Source organism: Phlebotomus papatasi, chromosome 2 (assembly GCF_024763615.1).
Source record: "Phlebotomus papatasi isolate M1 chromosome 2, Ppap_2.1, whole genome shotgun sequence".
Classification (NCBI taxonomy): domain Eukaryota; kingdom Metazoa; phylum Arthropoda; class Insecta; order Diptera; family Psychodidae; genus Phlebotomus; species Phlebotomus papatasi.
The window spans coordinates 88,528,311-88,552,408 of NC_077223.1; the positions used below are offsets into that span (position 1 = coordinate 88,528,311).

A 24,098-nucleotide genomic window follows, 5' to 3' on the forward strand; every position below is an offset into this window, starting at 1 on the left:
TACTTTGATCAAATTTTTATGAAAATAGCTTTCTCAGCTTAAAATTTAGTATACAAATGCAAATCGTAGCATGCAATGCGATATTTAACTTGAAATAAAACACTCATTTCCGGAGAAATAGGATCAAAATCCAGATGCATCAAGGTGATTCTTAGCAAAAGCTGTGAAGTATGCATTCAACTCATAACAGCCCCATTCCACCAGTGGCGCCACCATTGTCACACGGTGAAAAGTGTCAATAGGGCTCAAAAAGCAACATACATCGCCAGAAGGCGGAAAAATTGCACAATTCTCTGGGAAAATCGCATCAAGGCTGGATATAGCAGTACCATTGAGACTCCAACATTGTGGTAAAGTGCTTGACTGTGGTGGATAAGTGTGCAAAAAAAGTGGGAAAAGTGCCGAAGTCTAAGGCAGGGTTTTTCGCGTGTTGAAGAAGGTGAAAGAAAAAAATGCTGCCATTCTCGTCGCCCATCGTGAAGCGATTGCTTGTGTGGAAAAAGGGCAATGAAAATTCAGTGGAAGAGGGAAAATGGGCTGAGAAGGCTGTTAAGAGTCTGGTGAAGAAACTAAAGAAGTCTGATGCGCTGGAAGAGCTAGAGAAAGCCATCTCAACGCAGAATTACAACACGAAATGTATCACAATTCAGAGGTGAGCAATTCCCCTATATTTTGGCATTTTTATCAGTTTCTCTGGGTATTTGTGATAAGAACCGACTGGATTAGCATCCAGTGAGGTCACCTAGGAAGAAGAAAGTTCTCTCCCCATGTTTGGGTGCAAATATAGCGCGGAAAAAAAGGAGGGCTTATCTCTCCGGACAACCATTGATAACATATTGACATTTTGGGCATAAAACACGAGGTAGGGACGTAGGGAGCACAAGCACAGACGAATGAGGAACACAAAAAAAAATCGTCTGCTGACGACTGCCCATAATCATCTTTTTCGTGGAAAAACTTCCATCAAATGTCTCCAATAATCGGGCTATCGAAAAATTTCACCCACGACCAAAGAGTCGGGCGAGAGAGAGTGTCCTAGTCTCAGTTGGAAGTGTACATGAGAGAGTGAGAGACCCTCCGAGGAGCCCGGAGAAACTACCTGAGTGTGAATGTGTGCGAATGGTGACAAAGAAGAGTGGATTTATCCTTGAATTTGGCCTATTCAATGAACTCTATTTTTGGTAATTTGCACAAGTTCCCGCCACGAGAAAGACAGAGAGGTGAGAAAAAGTTCTCTGCCATTTGATTAAAACACGTATATTGGCTCTTTTGGCTATCCCAGACATTATCTATATGTATGTTAATGCGAGAGTCTCTCTCCGGAACTTCTCTTGTGCCTCAGATTCTTCTCCATGTCTCAGGTTGTCTGACAAAGGGGAGTTGGAGAAGAAGAAAACTGTATCATGAAATATCGTCGGTTGCCTCAGCAAGTGTGCTAACTGCATCTGCTTTGTGTCTGCATTCGTTGCAAACGCCGCGCAGCGATGCGTTGCTTACAACGAATGCTGACACAAAGCAAATGCAGTTAGCACAGTTGCTGAGGCAACCGACGATATGTATGCTAAACAGGCAGTGGAACAAATTTAGATGCAATGAAAATTATTTTATCTCCTTTAACTCTTTCGCGTCTTTAGGGTAATGTCATGACTCGGAGAAAAAAGTTTTTTTTGGGTATTTACATTATTTGAAATCTATCTGTTCGTGCACGACATTATAATAGAAGGATGTAAGATTCTTGGCTCATTTTCTCAAGACTCCAGTTAGATTTCAATTAATGTAAATAGCCAAAAAGAAACTTTTTTCCCCGGGTCATATATGACCCTAAAGACGCGAAAGAGTTAAAAGCCTGTGTAGAGGAAGACTTTTAAGATTAAGTCACAGATCTTCTGAAAAAATTAGGTCATATTCATTAAAATATTATTGGGGAAGATATGAAGTGTTCAAAGCCAGAGTATGTGCGACGCCTGATAGCTTTCCCTTAAGCCGAGAGACGATTTAGTGGAAAATGATGGAAATGAAGTTTAACCATTATGTCGACTATAATTACGCTAAGCCGTCTCTCGACTAATCCTCAGGTCTGTCAAGGCCCTTATACTTCAAAACTTCTTTCGCATCAGTCACTGAAAGGATCCTCCAAAATAGCTTAGGAGAAATCCAACTGATTTTCAGACAAAAATTACTCATCGGTTCATAACCAGTTTATAACCAATTGGAATCGGTTCAGTCTTGTCAGGAATTCCAAGACCTTTCCAACAAGCCCAAACATCGTCCCATTCGTTTGAGAAATACGTTCGCACTACGTGTTTTCAAGGAATTCCCAAAACTAGGATTTAAAAAATACACTCAGTCCCGGCATTACGTCCTTCGGGATTATGCACCTGACGGAATTATGCACTCACAATTATGCAAGTTGCGTTTTGAAATACGCCTGAATGTATTCTATGTAGTTAACGCGGGAAATTTGAAAACATTTTGCTACTTTTTCGGAATAGAATTTTAATTTCTTTTATTGTGGTAAATTTTTTAAATATTCCAACCATTTATTGAAGAAAAAGTAATGTTTGTTAATGCATTTCTATTAAACCGTTGAATCTTTTTGTTTTGAACTACTTTTACTCCGCGCGAAATTCGTTCTACGGCCGATTTATTCAAAAGAAAATCCCTGCGGGTATGCAAATTTTCTCGATGCGTAATGCCATTTCGGGCTTTTTTTTCGATCCCGAAAATGTGCATAATGCCAAAATCTAGTGTACTGGGTGAAAAACTATATGATTTTATGAGCGGATCTAAATTTGCTATGCGGTACCTATTTTGAAAAAAGGCCCACAATTTCCTGTTCGATTCCCTTAAAACCGAACAATTAAATAGATCTATAAAGGCTATTTTTGATTAAAAAATGAAGATTTTTTTTCCTATCTTGGAATCGAATTTTGATTTGTACAATATCCTACTTTTTTTCACAGATGAACTAAAATGAAAAAAAAACACCTATTGACACTTTAAGAACTCGTGTCAGGACTTATTGAGACCCTATTCTGTACCATTTGAAATACGAAATTTGAACACCTATCCTTATCGAAAAGTGTAGATTAATGAAAAAACGTCATATTATACTTACATTTTGTTAGAGGGCCTCAGTGGATCAGTGGATAGAGCAGTGGCTCTATGACTGTGAGGTCTTGGGTTCGAGACTAGGCAGCTGCATATTTTTCAGCTGCTGTAATAGTCTCGAATTCGTCCAGTGAATGAATGGAAAAGTAATGCCAATACATTGACAATGAACCGCCTAAAAAGAGAGGTTGGTATAGGAAATAAGTTTCGACATGCAGAGTTCAATCGAATACAAATACTCATTCACTGCCCAAATCCACAAATCAAGGTTGGTTTACCGTGATGTAAAAACGGTACTGTGTGTATCAGAACGCACACAGAGCACTGTGATATAGAGCAGGTTACCGCCTTGGGGGTTAAGATAGAACAGGAGAATGGGGAGTGGATAATGGGCCCAAATGAGTAGCCTGGATGTAGTGGTTCCGAAAGGAATATAACCGACCCATAGACAAATCTTAATCTTACTCGAGGCAAGTGTCCTCATTCTTCAGTGAGTAAGCTTCAGTCGCTGACTTGCTTATCCTCAGCGCCTTATGACTACTTAAGAAATTTAGATTTTTAGATAGACCAAAAAGACGAAAAATGACTGTTGCTGAATCTTCGTTGATCTTTTTCGTAAATAATTTGTCTCTTTCAATTTTTTTGTTTTTTCGTTATAAGAAAGCAGAAGCAGATTTATTTGGTCAAAATAAAAAAAAAATGTGTAAAATGATCTACCTTAAATAAAAAAATAATCTGTTATTTTTACACATTTGGGAAAAAACAAACAACCGCACTTTAATAGCTATATTTATCATGTGAGATATTAGGGAATAAGAACAATAGTAAACGAATATTTGTAGAATTTGAATTTATCTGTGTGCCATTATTTGTGGATGAAAAGTGAATCTCCGATAAGAATTTAATAACCAGTTCGTTACCGGTAGGAACTGACTCAGGCTTGTAGAGAATTTCAAGACCTTTAAATTTAAATGTATCTTCATCAGGAGGGGTTGAGGTTTTATCTTTAGCTTTGAAAGCTCTTTGTTTTCAACTTTGCCAACGTCTTAACTTGTTCCATCAAATGCTCATGCTTTTGGTTCAAATTGTCGAATTCTAGTATGATTATTCTAATATTATTTTCTTTTACGACGGTATATTTCTTCCTGTCTTTCTTCCCCTGTTCTATCACTAGCTTTCTCAGAAAGATAATGGATTTATCCCTTGGAACTAATCATCTCAATGTTTAGATTTTGATATCCTGTTCTAGTGCAGTGTACATAGCAGACGACTCACCAAGAACTGTGATTAGTACCACAGGCATTCTAAGGCTCCTCTTTTTCTCTATCTTCACAGACATTGCCATCTGTGTCTTTTAAACGCATATCCGTGACCGTCTCGAAGTATAGGGCTTAAGTGTAAAAAATAGATTTAAGGCCTAGGGGAAGGTTTTGAACCTTCGTACTAAAAAAGGAATCCAAGATTTAAGATTTTTTACTGAATACCACACAAGCCGAATCAATTATATCACTATGTCAAAAAAAATCTCTCACTTATTGGGTTCATAATTCTGCCTCACAAAATTCCTGAAAGTCCTTGGATTTTCCTCTACAGGAAAATGAAAATGTAGTAGCATTTTTTACGAATGTATCTGGTACCGGAATGCTTCGTACCATTTCTTTCAAACCCTGTAGGCCTCATTTTCCCCGGAAACGTTACACCGGAAACAAAAATTTGGGCATCACTACTTAGATGGAACTTTCATCTACTTCTTTTCATTGTTTGTAGGATGTATCACACATTAAAAGATCAATTTTAAGCTATTTTTCAAACACATGTTTTTTGACACTCGGAAAACCATGTTTTCCCTGCATTCTGACAGTCAGTTCAGAGCACGGTTAGGTGTGATTCTCTTATAATCACACCTATTGTAATCCTCGGATTTTCTCTGACACCTCCAAACAGTCTTACAGAACATATTTCGGACACAACTAATTTCAAAAATGACCAGCCATCAATTTAAAATGAAATGTGGAAAGTTTCACTTTAAAACAAGGAAAATTTTATGAAAAATACTCGAAATACATCGAAGTGGCAACAAAAGAATCACATCTACCTTAAACAGTCTAGTTTCATCACTGCACAAATCAGAAAGAAGCAATCACACCTATTGTAATCCTCGTAATTTCTCTAATACTTCGAATCTGTCTTACAGAACATTTTTTGAACATCAGTGATTCTTAGAATTACCAGTGATTAATTTAAAGTTAAATGAGGAAAACTCCGCTTGAAAACAAAGCAAATTGTATGAAAAATGCTTAAAACGCACCGTATGGACAATGAAAGAATCACACCTACCATAAACAGATTTAGGCTTAATGTTCGATTTGACAGAAGCGAAACAAAAACATCTGATGAAGTCTCACTTTGCTGTGGAAGTGCGTGTTTTTCTTCGAGATTTTCTTGAAAAATGTTGTAATCGTTGTAATATCACAATTTTCTTGTCAACTTGTTCAGTGGAATCTCTGGATGGGTCAAAATATCCAGAGCGTCGTGCACAGTGTGTCCCAAAACAGTCTGGAATTTACAGAGTTGGTAGTCAATTATTTTGACTGATATTTTTACGAATCTGCAGAGGAGGCAATCTTTGTGAACTTTTCTTCGCCCACAATTCCACCCCCTTCTAGCGAAAGATTTTCACGGTAAATATTAACCCTGATAAACCTTCTATAACTTGGAATGTTTTTCTTCGAAAAGACTCTTGAAGCGTGAAAAAATGCATAAAATAATACACATCGGAATTACGATTTTAGGCCCATTTTTTATTTTTGCTTCTAGAACCCAGGAAAAAAGGCCTAGGCTCCCAAGTTTGTCAGGACATGTGAGATATGGGATTAGCTATTAGAATATATGATCATGGATGATATTCATTTAGTAACTTTGAAAAAAAATTAACATTTACGAACCTGCGACGTTACGAAGGTGCAAAACCTTCCCCTATTTATTGTAAAGCTTGGGGCCGTGTAAAGCATGGGCACTTTCCCCTAAATTTTGATTTCATAAAATTTTTTCCGATTTCAAAAGAAAAAAAGAGGCGTAATTAATAATTTATTTACTAAATAAGTCAATGTCTTTGATATTGTTTACAAACATTTTTTTTATAGCTATGATATCATACTTTCAACTTTGTTTCAACTTACGAGCAATTACTAATAATATTGATTGACAGAGGCAATAAATGCAAATTAATATGTAAATCTATTAGTAATAGTTTCCACTCTATTGTTAGGTAATTTTCCCATAAAATCTTTATACTTCACAACAAAAAGTATTGAGGTATTTGTTACAAAGTGATCAAAAATGAAGATGAAACTATAATTTTCTGCAGCAGTGTTGTGACGAATGTGATATATTTTGATTTGAATGCGATGAGAATGCAGAGAGAGAGAGGGAGAGGGAGAGTAAGAATGAGAGAAGGAGTTTTTGTCTGCGAAGATGAAAAAGTGTCGGAGCAAAGGAGAGGCTATAGGTCAGTCATTCTCAGCCTGATGGCTGGCTGGCTGTATGCTGTACCAATACACTCTCTCAATTATTATCTTGCCAGACGAAAATTCTGCGATGAGAATTGAGCGGATGGCGATTGAGAGAGAGAGAGAGTGAGAGAGAAAGAGAGAATGCAAAAGTGTCTGAAGATGAGAGAGAGAGGACCAAATTGTTCTGAAGGTGAGTGTGAGCAGCCAAAAAATATTGATACAACTACCACAATGGGATGTTAAAGTACAAATACATGGGTAGAAAGATGTGCCGATAGATGGAATTTTACACACCGACAGTGGTTAAATTAATGCGCGACTGCGACGACGTCCTACCCCAATCTCGCACAAAAATATTCTCTCTCCTTCTCACTATAAAATGGCGTAGAAGTGACTTTTTGCATCTACACACATTTCACGGTTGAAAATTATTGGGCAAAAATTTTCCTGTTTTCATTTGGTTGCTGTGCTCAAAAATTTTTTCAAGTGATCTTGCACATGTACTTGGTGACTTATTTGGGTGGAAAATGTGGCTAGAATTGTGGATGTTTTGTCAATATGTAGGAAAAAAGAGGGTTTATGAAATCGTTTAACAATTTTTTTGTGTATGGGTCCAGCAGAACGTGTGTAAAATTTCAGATTGATTTTTTTTGGGGGTTCAATATCGCAACGCCCACGCAGTCTCGGACAAAAGTTTTAAAAATCTATAAAGGTCATTTTCGTGAAATTTCGAATAAACAATAATAAGACTGATAATACCTAATTGAACTGGAAAAATGTGAATAAGTATACCGCAGTGTAGGGCTACATATGAGACACTTTCGATAAACCCAGCAAATCGGAAGGCGTGTGCACCACCACCAAAAAAAAGAGACAGTGCAGAAAAATTTCGTGATTGCGGTTTTCAAAACAAAATTTTCATTGTCGAACTTGTCGAACAAGCATTGAGAACCAATCAGTGCAAACCGAATATTCAGCAAAGTACAAAGAAGCAACTTTTTTTTGTTTCTAAGGTAATTTGATGGGTAAATTTTATTCTGAGAAATCAATTTTTAGGTGGTTCTTTTTTTTGTTATTGTATTGCTCTTTTTTTGTGTATTCATGTATAAATATTGAAATACAACACCTATATCAAATTCGCTGGTTTCGCACATAATAGTTAATGTGCGGCGCGCAATGAGGAGAAAGAAATTCATGGGGAGGGCATTTGAGTGTCGCGGGAGGGCAATTTTATTTGTAAAAATAGCCCTGAAAAGGAGAAAAAAAGTGCAATGACTTTGGTGTGGTGATGTGTACACCACGAAGAAAAAAAAAACAGAAATGAAATTGTGTGTACATAACAAAATGTCTGGAGTGCAAATTTTTTTCTGGGGAAGAAGAAAAGACGTATAGAATTTTTGAGATGTTTATTGTGTGCAATAAAGAAAAAAAAAAGAAGCGTGTATGAGCATTAAGAGACAAAAATTAAGTGCCAAATGTTTCTTGAGGCTATTTTGCTGCTATAACTCTCAGTAACAAATTATTATATTGGGTTATTTTGTTTGCAGAAGCCGGCCATTGAATGGAGAGAATGGGATTACGCCCCGTAAGGGTCTACCCCATGTAATTTACTGTAGATTGTGGCGTTGGCCTGATCTGCAGAGTCAGAATGAATTGAGACCACTGGATCACTGTGAATATGCCTATCATCTGAAGAAGGATGAGGTGTGCATAAATCCTTATCACTATACTAAAGTGGAGACATTGTCGATTTTGGTGCCTAAGTCTCTGCCCAACACAGGAGTGGATTCCATCTGTCAGTATCCACTCGATGATCTCAGCAACACGGTTCCTCACAACATCCAGTTTACGAATGCACTGAGGTGAGATTTGGTATAACACAATGAAGTAATCTTTACTTCAAAATGCTTCATTTTGACGAAAATTTCTCACAATGGAAGTTTCGTCACTGAGAAAAAAACGGGGGTGCGATTAACTTTTTTTCCAGTAACTTTAACACTTTTTAGGTGTAAAAATATATCAACATTTTTTAATGTTAATTTTACACCTTTTTAAGGGTAGAAATAACATGAAAAAGGGTAACTTTAACCCCTAATACACCTAAAAAGCATAATATTTACACCGATTTCGGATCAATACTGCAGGGTAAAATAAACATTTCCGGAATGTTATGTTAAGTTTTTCGGATTTCTCTCAGTGGTGCCTCCGTATGCAGGAAGTAGGCTTGCCTACAAAAACGACATTAACACGAATGAACGTCCTATGTTTATTATAGGGGAGACTGGGGCTAAATTAGGCAATTCTAAAATTTTAAAATTCGATATCATCCAAGAAAAAAGAGACCGAGGCTTCAAATTTTTATCGTAGATTACCTCCATGAACCTCATTAAACATCCAAGGTTTTAAGGAATTCGAGCAAGGCATATAGAAAGTAAAAAAAAAAATATTGTAATATGCACACGGTTCTTCGTTATCCGGGTGAGAGCTGCCAAACACTGGCGGTTGATGTATTCAAAATTATTTTTACTAAACATGAAGTTTCTCCAGTGTGAATTAAAGTATTATTATCATTGTATCGAAATTTTTAATACATAATTGTGATAAAAAATGAAACATAAGCATAACATGAAGAAAATTCTCTTGTTCTTTAACTCTTTCCGGACCGCAGCATATGCTGCAAGCCAATTTCACCATTTTTTAATCAAAAATATCTAAGCTCAGGAATTAATTGAGGTCCTACAAAAAATATTTTACATTTGGACATCCTTATAGTTTGTAATCATCCAAAAAAATTGAATTTTTCTCAGTTCTGAATAATTAAAAAACACTATTTTTCACTGAATATTCATATGCTGCTTTGGGTACTCAGAGTCCCAAAAGAGACGAAAGAGTTAACAGACAGAAAATAAATTCACACAGCACAAAATATAAAAACCGTTGATCATTCAAAAAACCTAAATGTCATTTTGTCCCCACGTCAGCCGGATAACGAAGAACCGTTTGTATAATAATAATAATAATAATATTTATTTTTCCAATCTCCAATTTACGTCTGCCGCCGACTTCACAACCGATCTCATCGGAGAAACGGCAGAAAACTCCGAATCACTGATCGTATATGTCGCTGACGTCGCTGATTAGATATACAAACTTATACATAAGACAAACAATATTTTAGATAATATATACATTGCAATCGGAAATAACAATATAAATCAGCAAAGAGTGACAGTCACATGGCGCAACGGAGAGGAAAAACGGCAGCTGGACCCCGTGGAGGAGTTCGTGTCGCTGTCGTTGAGTCATTACTAAAAGTAACTTAAATCGGAGTTAAGAATTGAAAAATTGAAAAAGAAAAAAATTAAATAACGCTAATATGAAAAATATGGTGGGATGTGGGGTGAGAGCAAGAGGAAACATGCATAAACATTTGGAAATAGGAATGAAGTGTAAAGGCAAGTTGGTTCCACGATCAGCACACGACTGAGTGTATGATTTATTTTTTTAATTAAATTACAATTTCGATATACAATAAATGACCTAATTATAAAATAATGACTTAAATACCTACTGAATTTCTACTGGCTCTATTTCGCTATCAGGTCGAAAATCTCGACAACATATGGGATCTCAGTGGCGCAATAGGCAAAACCGTCGGTTGGTTGATTTTGTAGTCATTTGCCGCCAACACAATAAAGTAGGGTCGTTCTTTACAATCACGCTGCGGCAAAGTCCGGTACTTTTCAAACCATGATGGTTCCTTTCCGGCCAGCCGCTGATTATGTGAAATATCCAAAGAAATATCCACACTATAGGGAGGCATTCTTGGGCAGTCCTAAATGGACTTACCGGATACATCACTCAAAATATTATCCAAAATAGCTTAGGACTAATATAATTGAATTTTGGGTAAAAATTTCTTATCGGTTATGAATTGGTCCATTACCAGTTTATAACCGAATGGAATACAAGACCTTTCCAGAGAGCCCAAACATGATACCATCGGTTGAAAAATACGTCCTCTAGAGCCTTTTTAACCTTTGACATTGAAAAACCATTATTAGGATTGATTCAGCAGGATTTTCATAAAAGAACGAAGGGTCCGCTGGATAATCTTTAAAACATATACTTAGGTCGCTTTAAGGGACCAGGTCTCTCGCACTAATTTCCTCCAGTCTTGGCGATTCTCCTTCCGATCCAGAAACGTAGCATTGGTCGTTGTCGAAAAGTCCGTCCGAATTGTCCGAGGCTCCTTGCGAATTTTCGTAACAATCATGCTTCCACGAGGAGGTGTTGTTAGCCCCTTGTCCAACCCTCTCTAGAAGGACCAGATCACTTGTTCGTTAACCTTATGTTCGTGACTTCTCACTAGGGTTGGTTAACCAATCTTCTATCACTCATCTGCGTGTACCGAGACCTACCAGGTATCTAGCCCACTTGGAGGTGAACGTAGGAATTGAGGGTAAAAGTCTATGTGTCGCAAGACTGCCCCCCCCCCCCCCTCTATTTAGACCTGAAAAGGAATACAAGGAAGGAACCTCCATGCGTATTTTAAGCTTTTCGAAACAAGATTAGTTCTCTAAACACAAATGAATACCCGCGGATTACATCTCGTTATAATAACACCATGTACCAGAAGAGGACCTTTTCGAGGTTCTCCATTGATATTATTTAAAGTGAATTTTGAAAGTTTGTAGACGGTCAAAGAAATTCATTGTGATGTTTGCGTAAAACATAGATGCAATGTCAAAGGAAACTAATAGGGGTCCTACGCGACAATGACCAAGAGTCACTGACGTGAATAAAAATTAACATTGTACAAAGATTTTTAGAAATATAATCAGAACTTGTTTAAGTTATGGGAAATGTTCACTGAATCAAGAGATAAAGGCAAGACTGAGACAGTCGTTTGATATATAATAATAAGAATAAAATAATAATATTCGAAAGATCAGCCCGTTGAGCCTGTTCAACACTAGGCTGTGTGGATGTCAAGTAACGCCCGGTCCCTGAAATAAAACTTAAAGAGAAGAAGAAGAAGTTCATCATGAACTACCTTGTAGTGCCATCTTTAAATGAGGATGCTTCCGTGCTTCCATTACAAAGTTTTTCGTTATGGCCTGGCGGCAATGCTTTTTTTCCTAAACACTGGAAGCAGTTCGACTAATGCGTCATCGTTAGAAACTCGATAATTCTGTAGTATACATTTAGTATGTTAACTACTTAGCTACGTGATTCCCAAGATGATTGTCACGTAAAGAGATTAAGCAGGCGTCAAAAATATACGTTAGGAAGCAAATAGACTCAGTCTGATCCTCGAGAATATTTAGAATGTAAAATTTAGCAGTAAAAAATTATCTTCAACTGTCATACCCTGAGGGCTTTAGGAACATTGATAAAAGGTTCTTTTCACAAATTTCCTTGAGGGAAGATACACGCAGCAAAATATGATATTTTTTTTAATATCACAAGATTCAAGTGCAGTATCCCAGATCCCATGCTCGGTGAATCAAAAAGACTAATACAAAGCCAGAAAAGGCTAAATTTTACCACTGAGGAACGCTTGGGGTCCGAACTTTGAGCTTTGAAAGGAACTGAATTTTCCTGTACTGTTCTGTTTTCCCTAATGGTCACTGGTTCTCGTGAGATATTCGTAATAACTTTAATTCAACTTGGGGGTGGATTAAGTAAGTAAAGTGAAGCCGGTGAATGATTTACTTCACAGCTCGAATAAACGTTTTACAGGTGAACCGCTGAAATAAAAATAATAATGATATAATTTTGTTAATAAACATATTAAAGTTTTTATTATTATTATTTCGGCGGTTCATTAACTCTTTCCGGACCGCAGCATATGCTGCAAGCCAGTTTCACCATTTTTTAATCAAAAATATCTAAGCTCAGGAATTAATTGAGGTCCTACAAAAAATATCTTACATTTGAACATCCTTATAGTTTGTAATCATTCACAAGAATAGGATTTTTATCAGTTTTGAATAATTAAAAAACATTGTTTTTCAAAGAACATTCATATGCTGCTTTGGTTACTCAGAATCTCAAAAGAGACGAAAGAGTTAAGACAAAGATTCATTCGAGATGTTAAGTGAGCCATTCATCGGTTTCACTTTACTTACATAATCGACCCCCTGGGAAGTGTAAACGAACGTTAATATAGAGAAACGGAACTTACTTCAAGGTGACATATACATTAGAACGCGTAACAGTTGTTCACATGAAGTATACGGATAAAGTGAAATTTTCTAATGCAGGGCACTAACGTTGCTATTTAGTTATTGTTAAGTTAAAAGGATTCGCTAAAAGTGACGTAGCATTTTTTTTTTGTAGTTCAGTAATGTTCGATATTGTTTGTGCAAAATTGTAGTATAGTAATAACCGGCACGTGTTTATGAAACCAAATCAATGAATTTTATTACATTATAACCAATTCTTTTCCCCACGGTATTAGGTGATAGCATTACTAACTTTACAATGAGATTCTTAAAAAAAGAATGAGTTCTGAAGTCAAAATACGGTAATGACCTTCAAGAAATCTCCTCTATTTCTTCCTCTTAGAGGAGATTTCTTGAAGGCCTTTACCGTGTTTTGACTTCAATATTCATTGATAGACCGAAAAATCCATTTGGAATGAGTTCGAACTATAGATGCCAAATTTCATGAAATTTCACCGTAGTCTCCATCTACAATAGGCGGAAAAACGTGAAATTTCATGAAATTTGCCATTCGAACAACAACAAAGGACTTAGTAACAGCGTTATCGAATTTGGAGGCTCATCATTGTTTATGGCTTAGGCCTTCCATGAACTGGCTGATGAAATTCTTTATGAGAATAGCTAATATCTCTATTATCTATATCAATCACTTTTGTTTCTTTTTTTTTAATCAGCAGAGCCATTGTCCGAATTTCCGCAATTGTTTTCGGCTTATTGATAATTTTGAAGTTATCTTTTTAAGGATTGTATACTTCGATTTGTTGTTGCAAACTAAATTTGAGTTAATTTGATTGCAAAATTTTAATTTTGCCAATTTTTCGAACTAAAAAGGACGTGTTTGTTGAATATTCTCAGTTTGCAACACTCTACGTCATATATGGACGCGACACTGGGTCAACAGATTCCTGGAAATACCATGATTGATTCTACGAGTTTGAGTGTGGGCAGTGTTGGGAGTATCCCCAATACGGAGACACCGCCTCCCGGCTATATGTCTGAAGATGGAGACCCCATGGATCAAAATGATAATATGAGTGAGTCATTGTTGGTATCGCCATCGATGCGTGTTTTTAGTTTCTTTTTTCTTTTGTTTTCTCTTCTCATCTAATTGTCCTTTCAATCTTGTATTTTTTTCACTCAATGTGAAGAGTACAAAGTTTTTATTTTTGTGAATGAGAAAAAAAAGGAGTTGTCTCCTAAAAGTTTGAGGTTGATTGGGGATTTCTACTTCAGGTCTATCGAGAATAACTCCAAGTCCTCCACTCGATGCCCAACCTGTTCTCTACCATGAACCTGCTTTTTGGTGTTCTATCAGTTACTATGAGTTGAACACGAGGGTTGGGGAAACCTTCCATGCGTCTCAACCTTCAATCACAGTGGATGGATTTACTGATCCATCAAATTCAGAGAGGTACAATTCTCAAAATTCAAATTTTCCCTATAGAACTTTATTTACCCTAAGGCCTTTTTTATCAGATTTTGCTTGGGATTGCTGTCCAATGTCAATCGCAATGAAGTGGTAGAACAGACTAGGAGGCATATTGGCAAGGGTGTTCGGCTCTACTACATTGGAGGCGAAGTTTTTGCTGAGTGCTTAAGTGACTCCAGTATTTTCGTACAGAGTCCCAATTGCAATCAGCGATATGGCTGGCATCCGGCAACTGTTTGCAAAATCCCACCAGGTACTAATTGAATAATTGTATAACATTTATGGGGGATATTTATTGATAATTTTTTTTTATGGTGGTAGGTTGCAATTTGAAGATCTTCAATAATCAGGAGTTTGCGTCTCTCCTCTCACAGTCAGTTTCACAGGGATTCGAGGCAGTTTATCAGCTCACGCGAATGTGCACGATTAGGATGTCCTTTGTGAAGGGATGGGGAGCTGAATATAGGTAAGTACATTAAAGTTCTTTGAATATCACTAAAACCGAAAGTTCTGGAAAGGGAAGTTTTCCAAAACTGGGTGAAAATGTTTGTTTTCCTGAAGAAGATTCGAACCTGGGACGGTAGCATCATAGAGCGAGCTCTCTACTACATAAGCCTTTAAGGACGAGTGGAATACCGGTGTCTCAAAAACAAAAACCATTTTTTTGACTATTTAAAAGGCAAAATAACTTACTGCTTGTAGATGATCTTTCTGAGAAACGATATTGGGCTGTTTGTCTGTCTGATTCGTCTGTCCGTCCAGCGGTCTCTATTTCTAGAGGTCAAACAGTTAAAGATAGCGACATAGAACTTTCGGCGGACCTCCCGAAAGACCGTTATCACATGCCCCTCATTTCCCCGCATCCCTTCCTTTATAATAATAATAATGCTGGCACAACATTCCACGAAGGAACTAGGCCTTCCCGCAAGGGGATTTCTAAATATGCATTATTATTTTTTCTTGTACGGGATGATGTTGTCAGTCCCATGCCCGTGGAATCAAGTGCAGTGAAGCTCACTGGATGCAATCCGAACACCTTTAACGCCAGAAAAATTCCTGGTGACCTAAAGGGGATTCGAATGCTAAACACGAGAGCTGAGTGGAGAGACCGGGAAGGGGACATCAATGAACCCGGTGCGGTTGCACTCTTTACAGACGGCTCACGGTTAGACGGCTCCTCTGGAGCCGGGTACCATTGTCCGGAATTTGGAATTGGTGGGTCAGTGCCACTTGGCCGGTATACTACAGTATTCCAGGCCGAGGTCACAGCAATCCTAATTGGGGTTCAGACTCTGACTGAATTTGGGGTTTCTGGCAGGAAAATTAACATATTTTCTGATAGCAGAGCTGCTTTGCTCTCCATATCGGGAAACAAATCCCGCTCTTCTCTGGTGCTCGAGTGCCGGAAAATGTTAGAAACGGTCTCACTTAACTGTGAGGTCGGTCTACATTGGGTACCTGGGCACAGTGGTATTGCGGGTAATGAAGAGGCTGACCGCCTCGCAGTGGCAGGAGCGAAGACCGAATTCATCGGACCCGAGCCTGCCGTGGGAGTGTCGCCCCAAATGAAGAAAACCATCATTGGGGAGGATTTACTCGCACAACATCAAGCGGTCTGGACGGCTACAAGCAATTGTCGCGTGTCCAGACTGTTATTCCACTTGTGGATAGAAAAAGGACGGAGTACCTGGTGAGCAGTAACCGCTGCAAAGCGCGGCAGTTTGCTGATCTTCTTACCGGACACTGTCTAAACAAACACCTCAACAGATTGGGTGTTGAGTGTAATCCAATCTGTAGAGGTTGTGACAACGCTGAGGAAACGGTCCTACATTATGTATGTGACTGTCCCAGCCTTTACAACACCAGACGAGCGCTACTTGGAAAAGTGGTGCTAGACTGGAATGACCTCCTAAAATTGAAACCGGCCAGTCTAATGGAATTTATCCGTAAGACTGGCTGGCTCAATTCACAACACCCTTAATTTAGGGATTATTATAAGAGGAGATGCATAAGGGGCCTAATCGGAGGCCTGGATGCAGCGGACAGGTTGGCGTGGACACGAGTTGGAGGGTGGAGCGGCTTTGGCTGAGGATGGAGTCGGGAGTGGAGCTGAAGCAGCTTGAGGAGGATAGACGCCGCCTGCTGCCCCCATTTTAAATCTATCTATCTATCTAAAGGGGATTCGAACCCGGGACACTTGCATCATAGAGCGAGTGCTCTACCACTTGACCCATTCAGTGCCCAATCCCTTCCTTTACCCTCCAAAAACATATTGTTTTGTGATTACTCGAAAACGCGTCGTGCGATTTTTTTTTTCATTTCTGAATATGATTTGGAGGTCATCTAGGCGCACATTTCGTCCTAATGCGAAAATGTCTCCGCCTAGACTGTGTCCTAATACGAAAATTAAACTACTGCAGGGTAGCCCAATTGAACTGTAAACTTTTCAAGACACTATTTTTTTTTTAAACCTTTAACGACGAGACAGTTTTCGCGGACTGAAAATCAACAATAAAAATGTAACTGATAAACAAATCAGTAAAAGGTATTACATCTAGCCTTAGAAAATTCAACAGAGTCTGATTCGGAGTATTTTTTATCTATGTGAGCGATAGGAACAAAAATAGCCTTAAAATTTAAGTAAATTTTCTGACAATACCAATGAATGATAATTTTTACTCGAATGAAAAATATTATGTTTGAGTATTGTAGTTTCTTTTTCCAAAACGGTTTTGCTTAAAAAAAATTGGAAGTATAAAAAAGAATTAAAATTAATTATGAATTTGAGAATTTAAAAAATCGGCATTTTTGAGCTTTCAAATTTACTATATAACAAATAGCTGGAGACTTGCAAGAAATATCCTAGATACCTAGATTCCTTCAACTCTCTACTTTGCAATTACGTACAAACATAAGAAAAAAATAACTTTAGGTAGTCAGGAAAAATTATTTTCTTTATGGGACACCGGTGTTCCAATCGTCCTTAAAGGGTTAATTCAAAATTAGTTTTATTTGTGTGACTGTGTTATCACATTTGCACATTAAAATTTTAATATGATTCACATTAATTGTCATTGGTGAGAGTCCATATGTGTAATTTGTGTGTTTGAATCATTTTATTTTCAAAATTTGATCTATTTGTTGATAAAAAGGTAGACTTGGCCCACAAAATTTGATATAAAATGATTTATAGCATTAATGCGAAAAATTAATGCGATTTTCTCTTGAATTTTTTAATGTGAAAAATATTTATGCTTTAAGTAAATTTAAACTTACTTTTGCAGGCTAAGTCCACTACTTTATCATTAAATAGGAAAACCCCAAATATTAAGTGACTCAAAGAGACAAATAACATATTAGGACGCTCACAAGCGACAATTAATGTGAATAGCATTAAAAGGCCATTTTCAAAGCTGTCGCAATTCAAATGTTCCCCACGTCCCACTATCCCAATGAAAAATGAATAAAAAAAAAAGAAATCTGGAAAAGGAGAAAAATGTCTGCTTGCATGTGCTTCTGCATTATTGACTTTTCTTTGTGTTGGTTCCTGTCTGAACTGTTTGTTGGTGGTTTTGGAACACGATGAGAACTGGGAATAACAGTCGCGACACGAACCAACGGAAAGGAGCAAATGATGACATGATCTCCTTTTCAAGATTTCCTCTTTTCATTTTTTTATTGTAATAGCACCATTATAATTGTAGTCTTGCAATATTTTAATTAGTTCTGAAAATAAGTTCATTTTGTCACCTCAGAAGAGATTTCTAAGAATGTTGCAGTTGCAGTTAACAAAATCAAATTTTTAATGCATTTACTGGTGCTCCTAAGAATATCGAGCTTCTTCTTTTCTCAATTAAGCGAAATAACGAGAGATTTATGTTGCAAATTGCAGGAGACAAACTGTGACATCAACACCTTGTTGGATTGAATTGCATTTAAATGGACCACTTCAGTGGCTGGATCGTGTGCTCACGCAAATGGGTTCCCCGCGAATGCCCTGCAGTTCAATGTCTTAAGGAAAGTTGTTGGCGTGAGAGAGATAAGGTAAGAAATAAAGTGTGAATGCATGAAATGTGTGTGGGCGCAAAAGTGTGAAAGGAATTAAAGAAAGAAAGAGAGAGAGAGAAAAAACCTTTACTACCTATTACTTTTACCACTATTAATCAACCAAAAGATGATAAACTTGGGAGGGTGAATGTGAGAAAACTAAAAAAAGAAAAACATATTGAGGAAAAGATATACCATTGAGAGAAAAAGCACAATATTGAAATTTTTTTTCTACAAAAAAAAAGTTTAAAAAGTAAAAAAAAACATACAAAATATTGATAAAGATTTTATCTTTTAAACAATATCTTAAGTTGTGTATACATAATAATGTTAAGATATTCAAAGAAAAAGAAAAAAGTTATATAGAGATGAGAGATCCATAAATATATATATATATATTATATCAATGATAGGGGAGTATATTAAGAGATGAAGGTAAGAAGATAAGAAGTAAAGAAAAAAAAGCAAAGAAGATGACGTAGGAGAACAACTCTATTTACCTCTTAAATTACACAACAAATTAAAAAAAAACACAAGATACACAAAAGGCAAAAGAAAATAAAATAAAAGGGGAGATTTACCCATTTAAAATTAAACCTGCAAGTGGGAGATTTTGTGGAGAAAAAGATGAAGACAACAAAAGTATATTCTCTATTGTATGTAGTAACTCATAATATAATTACGTATTTAATGAGAGGGAGAGATAGAAATTGATTGAAAATCATATTTGTTGCACTGAGTATTGTGTAACGGTGTCTCTTTTTTTTGCGTGCATGAAAATTGAATTTGAACATAAAGAAAGATCCCAGCGAACGCCCAACAAGGAAAGTACACGTTTTTAGCATAATTTTGCTAAATGAGTGCTAAATGTTTAGCAGTTCTCTAAAAGAAAAACTACTACGATGAAATATGAATTGGAATATCAGCGTTCTCAGCGGATGATAGGGGAACTAAACCTCACTGAATATTAAGCATATTTCAGCAGAATATTTAGCAAAATTTTTAGGTCATTCAGAATTTTTTTTTCATATTTATTGTTAATTATAATTTGAAGTGTTTAACTTGCTATTTAGAAATTTCCACAACGGTTTGATCCAGAAAAAAAACACCGAAAAGTGTTAAGTGAGAGCTAAAGGGGGTAGTAAAATATGATTCAGTTTGAAACTGACGTGATACTTTCAGGGAACCTAATGTGAATGTTTTCAAAAGGATCGTCTCGATAATTAACTGCTTTATCATTCTCTGGGGATCATTTTAGGAAAGTTTTACTGCACGAAACTCGTGCAGTAAAACTAAGTAGTTTCGTAGGTCCGTTCGGCTGTCGCCAGCTTGAAAGGCCAAACGGTTAGAAGAAGCTACGTGGCACTTTCGGGGGACCCCCCCATAAGTCAACCCAAAGATCGTTGACATGTCCCTCATTTCCCCCCTCCCCAACCCTCCTATTCCTGTTCAAAACCATGTTTGTTTTGGGATTGCTCGAAAAGACGTCATACGAACATTTCGTCCTTATACGAAAATCTCGTTGAATCTCGTTCCTAATAATGGTTTTTCAAGGTCAAAGGTTAAAAAGTCTCAAAAGACCGTATTTGTCAACCAAATGGTATCATGTTTAAGTGCACTTGAAAGGTCTTCGAATTCCTGACAAGCCTGAACTGATTCCAATCGGTTATGAACCTGTAATAAACCAGTTCATAACCGATCCTTTTTTAACTATAAACTTTGCAGTTTACTTAAAATACGGGATATCAATCAATTGCTATGATTATACAATGTAAGAAATATGTCGAAACGATAACGGAAAGAAGTGTTTTTTTTCTAAATTAATTAAATGCATAGCCTGATTTCTGCCCTCTCCTCTGTCGAACGACTCTTGGAACTGCTTTATGCCCTTTCCAGGAAGCAAACTCGGTTGTATACGTCCATTACAACCGAACAATGGAGAAACTTTACAAAATGTAACGGAAATGTAAGTCGTGGAGATGGTGGCTCGGAATGGTACGGAAAAAAACATGTACATCTCGGCTCAGCACAAATTGACGGTGATTTACATCTATGCGGTAAAAGACGAATTTTCTTCTTAAAAAGATATTCAGGATTACCAGAAAGTGTCTCTTTCAAAGGAAACTTCGAGACCGAAAAAAAGCCCGGGAATTTACTTTAGTAGTACAGAAAAATTGCATACCTGCAGGAGATATGTATTTGTAATAAGTTACGGAGACGCCGTGATGTATGCAAAATATTGTAGGCGACAATTTTTCGGCCTATTATCAGGGCCAACAGGGTCATAAGAAATGCATTTCAAATTTACCTCGTGAGAAATATTTGCATACAAAAATTATTTTATAAATGAGCTCCCAATTCATATCAAATTCTTTTAATACGTTTTCACTCAAGCCGGGACTCCCTGTATTATTCTACTCAAAATTGCTTAGTTTTTTTGCAAGGTTTGGTTTCTCTATCGTACGCTGTGAGCGCTAATTTCTTCTATCTTCTTACTTGGACTTCGCAGTCTCCCTTCATAGTCAGCTAAAATCTTAGCATACATTTAGCAAAATTAAGCTAAAACGGTGTATTTTTTTATTTTTGATGTTCGTTGGACAGAAAATAATATGGGTGAAAAAAGTCACAACACGGTGTAATGAGAAGACGAGTTTTGAGAAGATTTTTTTTTCTTACAAAAGGAATTACACAAAAAAGAGCAAAGCCCACAAAAAATTCTAAAGACATCTTTTAAAACTAAAATGTACACATTAATGAAACTCTTACGATACCTGTTTAAACTCAATGGCAAAGATTAAGAAAAAAAAAACAAAAATAACAAGAAAAATCTAAATGTCTCCTGAATGTCTCCTTTTATGTGAGATTTTTGCTGTAACTACTGTTGACCTGCATCATTACAAGAAAAAAAACAACACAAAGAGAGATTTAAAAAAGAAAAAAGTGTAATTGTGTATAAAAGCAAATAATGAGTAAAAAAAATAAGATGAAATATTTTATTAAATGTAAGAAATAGCCAGTGGAATCTTGTGTGAACTACTTTAGAGAGAGAGAGAGAGAGAGAGAGATTGCATGCAAAAAGAACATTCTTCTCATTACACTTCTATCCACTTCTATCTTCATAAAGAAAAAAAAAGAACAAGAAATACTAATCATTAGAAATTATGTGAGGAAAAAAACTGAAATATTTTGTGTGTTGGATTGATTATTAAAAACAAAACGCACCTGAGTAGAGAGAAAAAGAGTATAATCCCTTTTAAATGAGCGAGAGTCTAAGAAAAATTAGTATCTTAGAGTTTGTTTTGATGTGACTTCATCTCTTTTATTTTTGTGATTACGTCGGACAACTTTTTTTTCACTAAGAATTAACAAAAGATGTTATCTATAGAATATTTTTAGCTAGATATGAAAGTTTTAGGAATTAGCTGAATAATTTGAGATAGAAAAATCTCCGAAAGAGGACAATTGAAGTAATTTAAATTGCTGCTTAATTTGGAATTTTAAAATTTGCTCATTGAAAAGGAAGACCACAAAGAAGTATACACAAGCCCCTACAGTCAAGAGTACTTCTTTGTGTTTTTTTGTCTTTGTCCATCAAAACTGTGAGGAAATAACAAAATACTAATTTAGGTGTAACTTCAAATTTCCCCATTGTACTCTTGAGATTGTTGAAAAATGTGGAATTTTCATCTATTCTTGTCTTGTTTTGTAATGTTTCTTAATTTTCATATATTTCAGTCTTTGGTTGGGTACTCTTTCACTGGCTCTGATTGTCTTTGCCACAGATATCAACCAATTGCCATGTGCACTTCAACTCGTTTTCGACTCACTACGTCACTACGAGCCTTGCGAAACAGTGCCATGCGTACCATTGAAGCAACAGCCCATGTTTTCCATGGAGAAACGAGTGAAAATATGGGCTACTGGTTCAATTGTACGCATGATACCCATGATACCGTTTCTCAAGGCTCGTAGTGAGTCGAAAACGAGTTGAAGTGCACATGGCAATTGGTTGACATCAGTGGCAAAGACAATCAGAGCCAGTGACCCCATAGCTTTGTTGGTAGAGAAATTCGCCTAGATAGCGAAAGGCCCCCCGTTCAAGCCTGGGTTCCCCTTGTAGGGGGGGGGTGGGGTTATTTTGAGCTATGAGGCTACATTGATATACGAAATTAAGGGCCTCAGTGGATCAGTGCATAGAGTAGTGTCTCTATGACTGTGAGGTCTCGGGTTCTAGGCTAGACAGCTGCAGATTTTTCAGCTGTTGTATTAGTCTCGAATTCGTTAAGTGAATGAATGGAAATGTAATGCCAATGCATTGACAATGAACCTCATAAAAAAGAGAGGTTGGTATAGAAAATAAGTTTTGACATGCAGAGTTCAGTCGAATGCAAAATACACAAGGCTCTAATTTTTTGAGATTGACATTTTTCAAGTAATTTAGCCTTGATTAGAATAGGCCATTGGAATTTCTATCTCTAGGTTACCTATTTAATTAATAACTTGATATTAACACAATTTCTGCATAAGGAAAGCGAGTACCCAACAATATAGGGTAAAGTGGTACAAGTTGGACAGTGGTACAAGTTGGACAATGGTACAATTTGGACAGGGTTTTTTGTCTTTATAAATTTAGTACTTCATTTTTATTTGTATATTTTTAATGCTTTAGTTTTATAATTTGGTTCCTTGTGCTTCAAAACAAATTTTGTACTGTATTTATCAAGACAAAAGCCATGTCCAACTTGTACCGGCGAATTGTCCAACTTGTAACACTAATTCCAAATTATACACTTTACCCTACGTATCCAAAGAGCTTTGTCTTACAGTAGACTCTCTCAAATTCGGGCATTTGGGACCGAAATGTCATACGAATTAGAGAGAAATTCGGGCATCAAATTGTTTGAAATGCAACGATTTTTTGTTCTTTCGCATACTAATATTAAGTTTACATAGTCATATTTATGGTAAATTTCATGAATCCCCTTTATAATGCAAAATCACATCATAACTAAGGCAAAATATCCCAAATTTGAGAATATTGGTCTCAATTCTGAGACCAGGATCAAGATCAAGAAAATGTTAAGATTTTGGTATTCTGAAATCAAAAATCAAGATCAAGATCAAGATGACAAATCTGACACAAACTATGAGGATATCAAGATTTGCAATTCTGGAATCAATATTTCAAGATTTCAAGACGTCAAATATCTTGTTTTCTTGAAATTATTCCAAGAACCTCTCGGAAGTGCTTGGAATTTTCAAGATAGTAACAATTTGAAGAATTTCATATAGAAATGACTATTGATGAGAAATATTTCTATTAAAGTATAAGAGATGGTACAAAAAGGGGATTACTTTGAAAAATACTGTATTTGATCTTGTAATTTAATCGAAATGATAAGTTTTTCTAGATGTACATATCGAAGTACATCACCCTGAGGATACCTAAAAAATAATCACATATTGCATAAGCATTTCTTGGTTTATCACAGGTCACAAGTTTCGTTTGCACTTCCTGTAATCTCATTTGATCGTTGACGTTGGTCCAATTCAAGTCCCATCTGTCGGAGTCTGGCAAACTTTCAATGCTCATTTTCCACTTGTTATATCGCTTTTCCAGCAACTTCCAAATCACGTAGACTGCTACAAGAGTTAAAAGTGTTAATTTTCTTAATTTATATGACAAAATTTCAACAAATATAATAGAGGAAATGAAGGTATTTGTCAGAAGTGACGTTTAGTTAAGTGTGGAAAATCTTGAAATCTTAG

General features: G+C 36.5%; 1 protein-coding gene and 1 long non-coding RNA gene across 2 annotated transcripts; one reads left to right on the plus strand and one right to left on the minus strand.

The window, feature by feature from the left end:
- The first annotated feature begins 194 nt into the window (after positions 1-194).
- LOC129804915 (mothers against decapentaplegic homolog 3) lies at positions 195-18,413 on the plus strand. The gene is made up of 7 exons (XM_055852692.1): positions 195-652; positions 8,171-8,485; positions 13,709-13,887; positions 14,087-14,264; positions 14,330-14,535; positions 14,604-14,748; positions 18,175-18,413. Exons 1-7 carry the CDS (start codon positions 453-455, stop codon positions 18,296-18,298), a joined length of 1,347 nt encoding a protein of 448 aa, XP_055708667.1. The 5' UTR covers positions 195-452; the 3' UTR covers positions 18,299-18,413.
- A 500-nt stretch (positions 18,414-18,913) lies between these two features.
- On the minus strand, positions 18,914-21,665 carry LOC129804962 (uncharacterized). The gene is made up of 2 exons (XR_008752034.1): positions 19,696-21,665; positions 18,914-19,621 (listed from the first exon to the last, which is right to left on the minus strand). It is a non-coding gene; the product is annotated as an uncharacterized LOC129804962 (long non-coding RNA).
- Positions 21,666-24,098: the final 2,433 nt, after the last annotated feature.

What these genes read in the sequence shown, in the direction of transcription:
- LOC129804915 (XM_055852692.1), top strand. Translation starts at nt 453, where the DNA reads ATGCTGCCATTCTCGTCGCCCATCGTGAAGCGATTGCTTGTGTGGAAA. An exon ending in GATCCATCAAATTCAGAGAG is followed by an intron (nt 14,265 to 14,329) that starts GTACAATTCTCA and finishes CTTTTTTATCAG; the next exon opens with ATTTTGCTTGGGATTGCTGT. An exon ending in GGATGGGGAGCTGAATATAG is followed by an intron (nt 14,749 to 18,174) that starts GTAAGTACATTA and finishes TGCAAATTGCAG; the next exon opens with GAGACAAACTGTGACATCAA.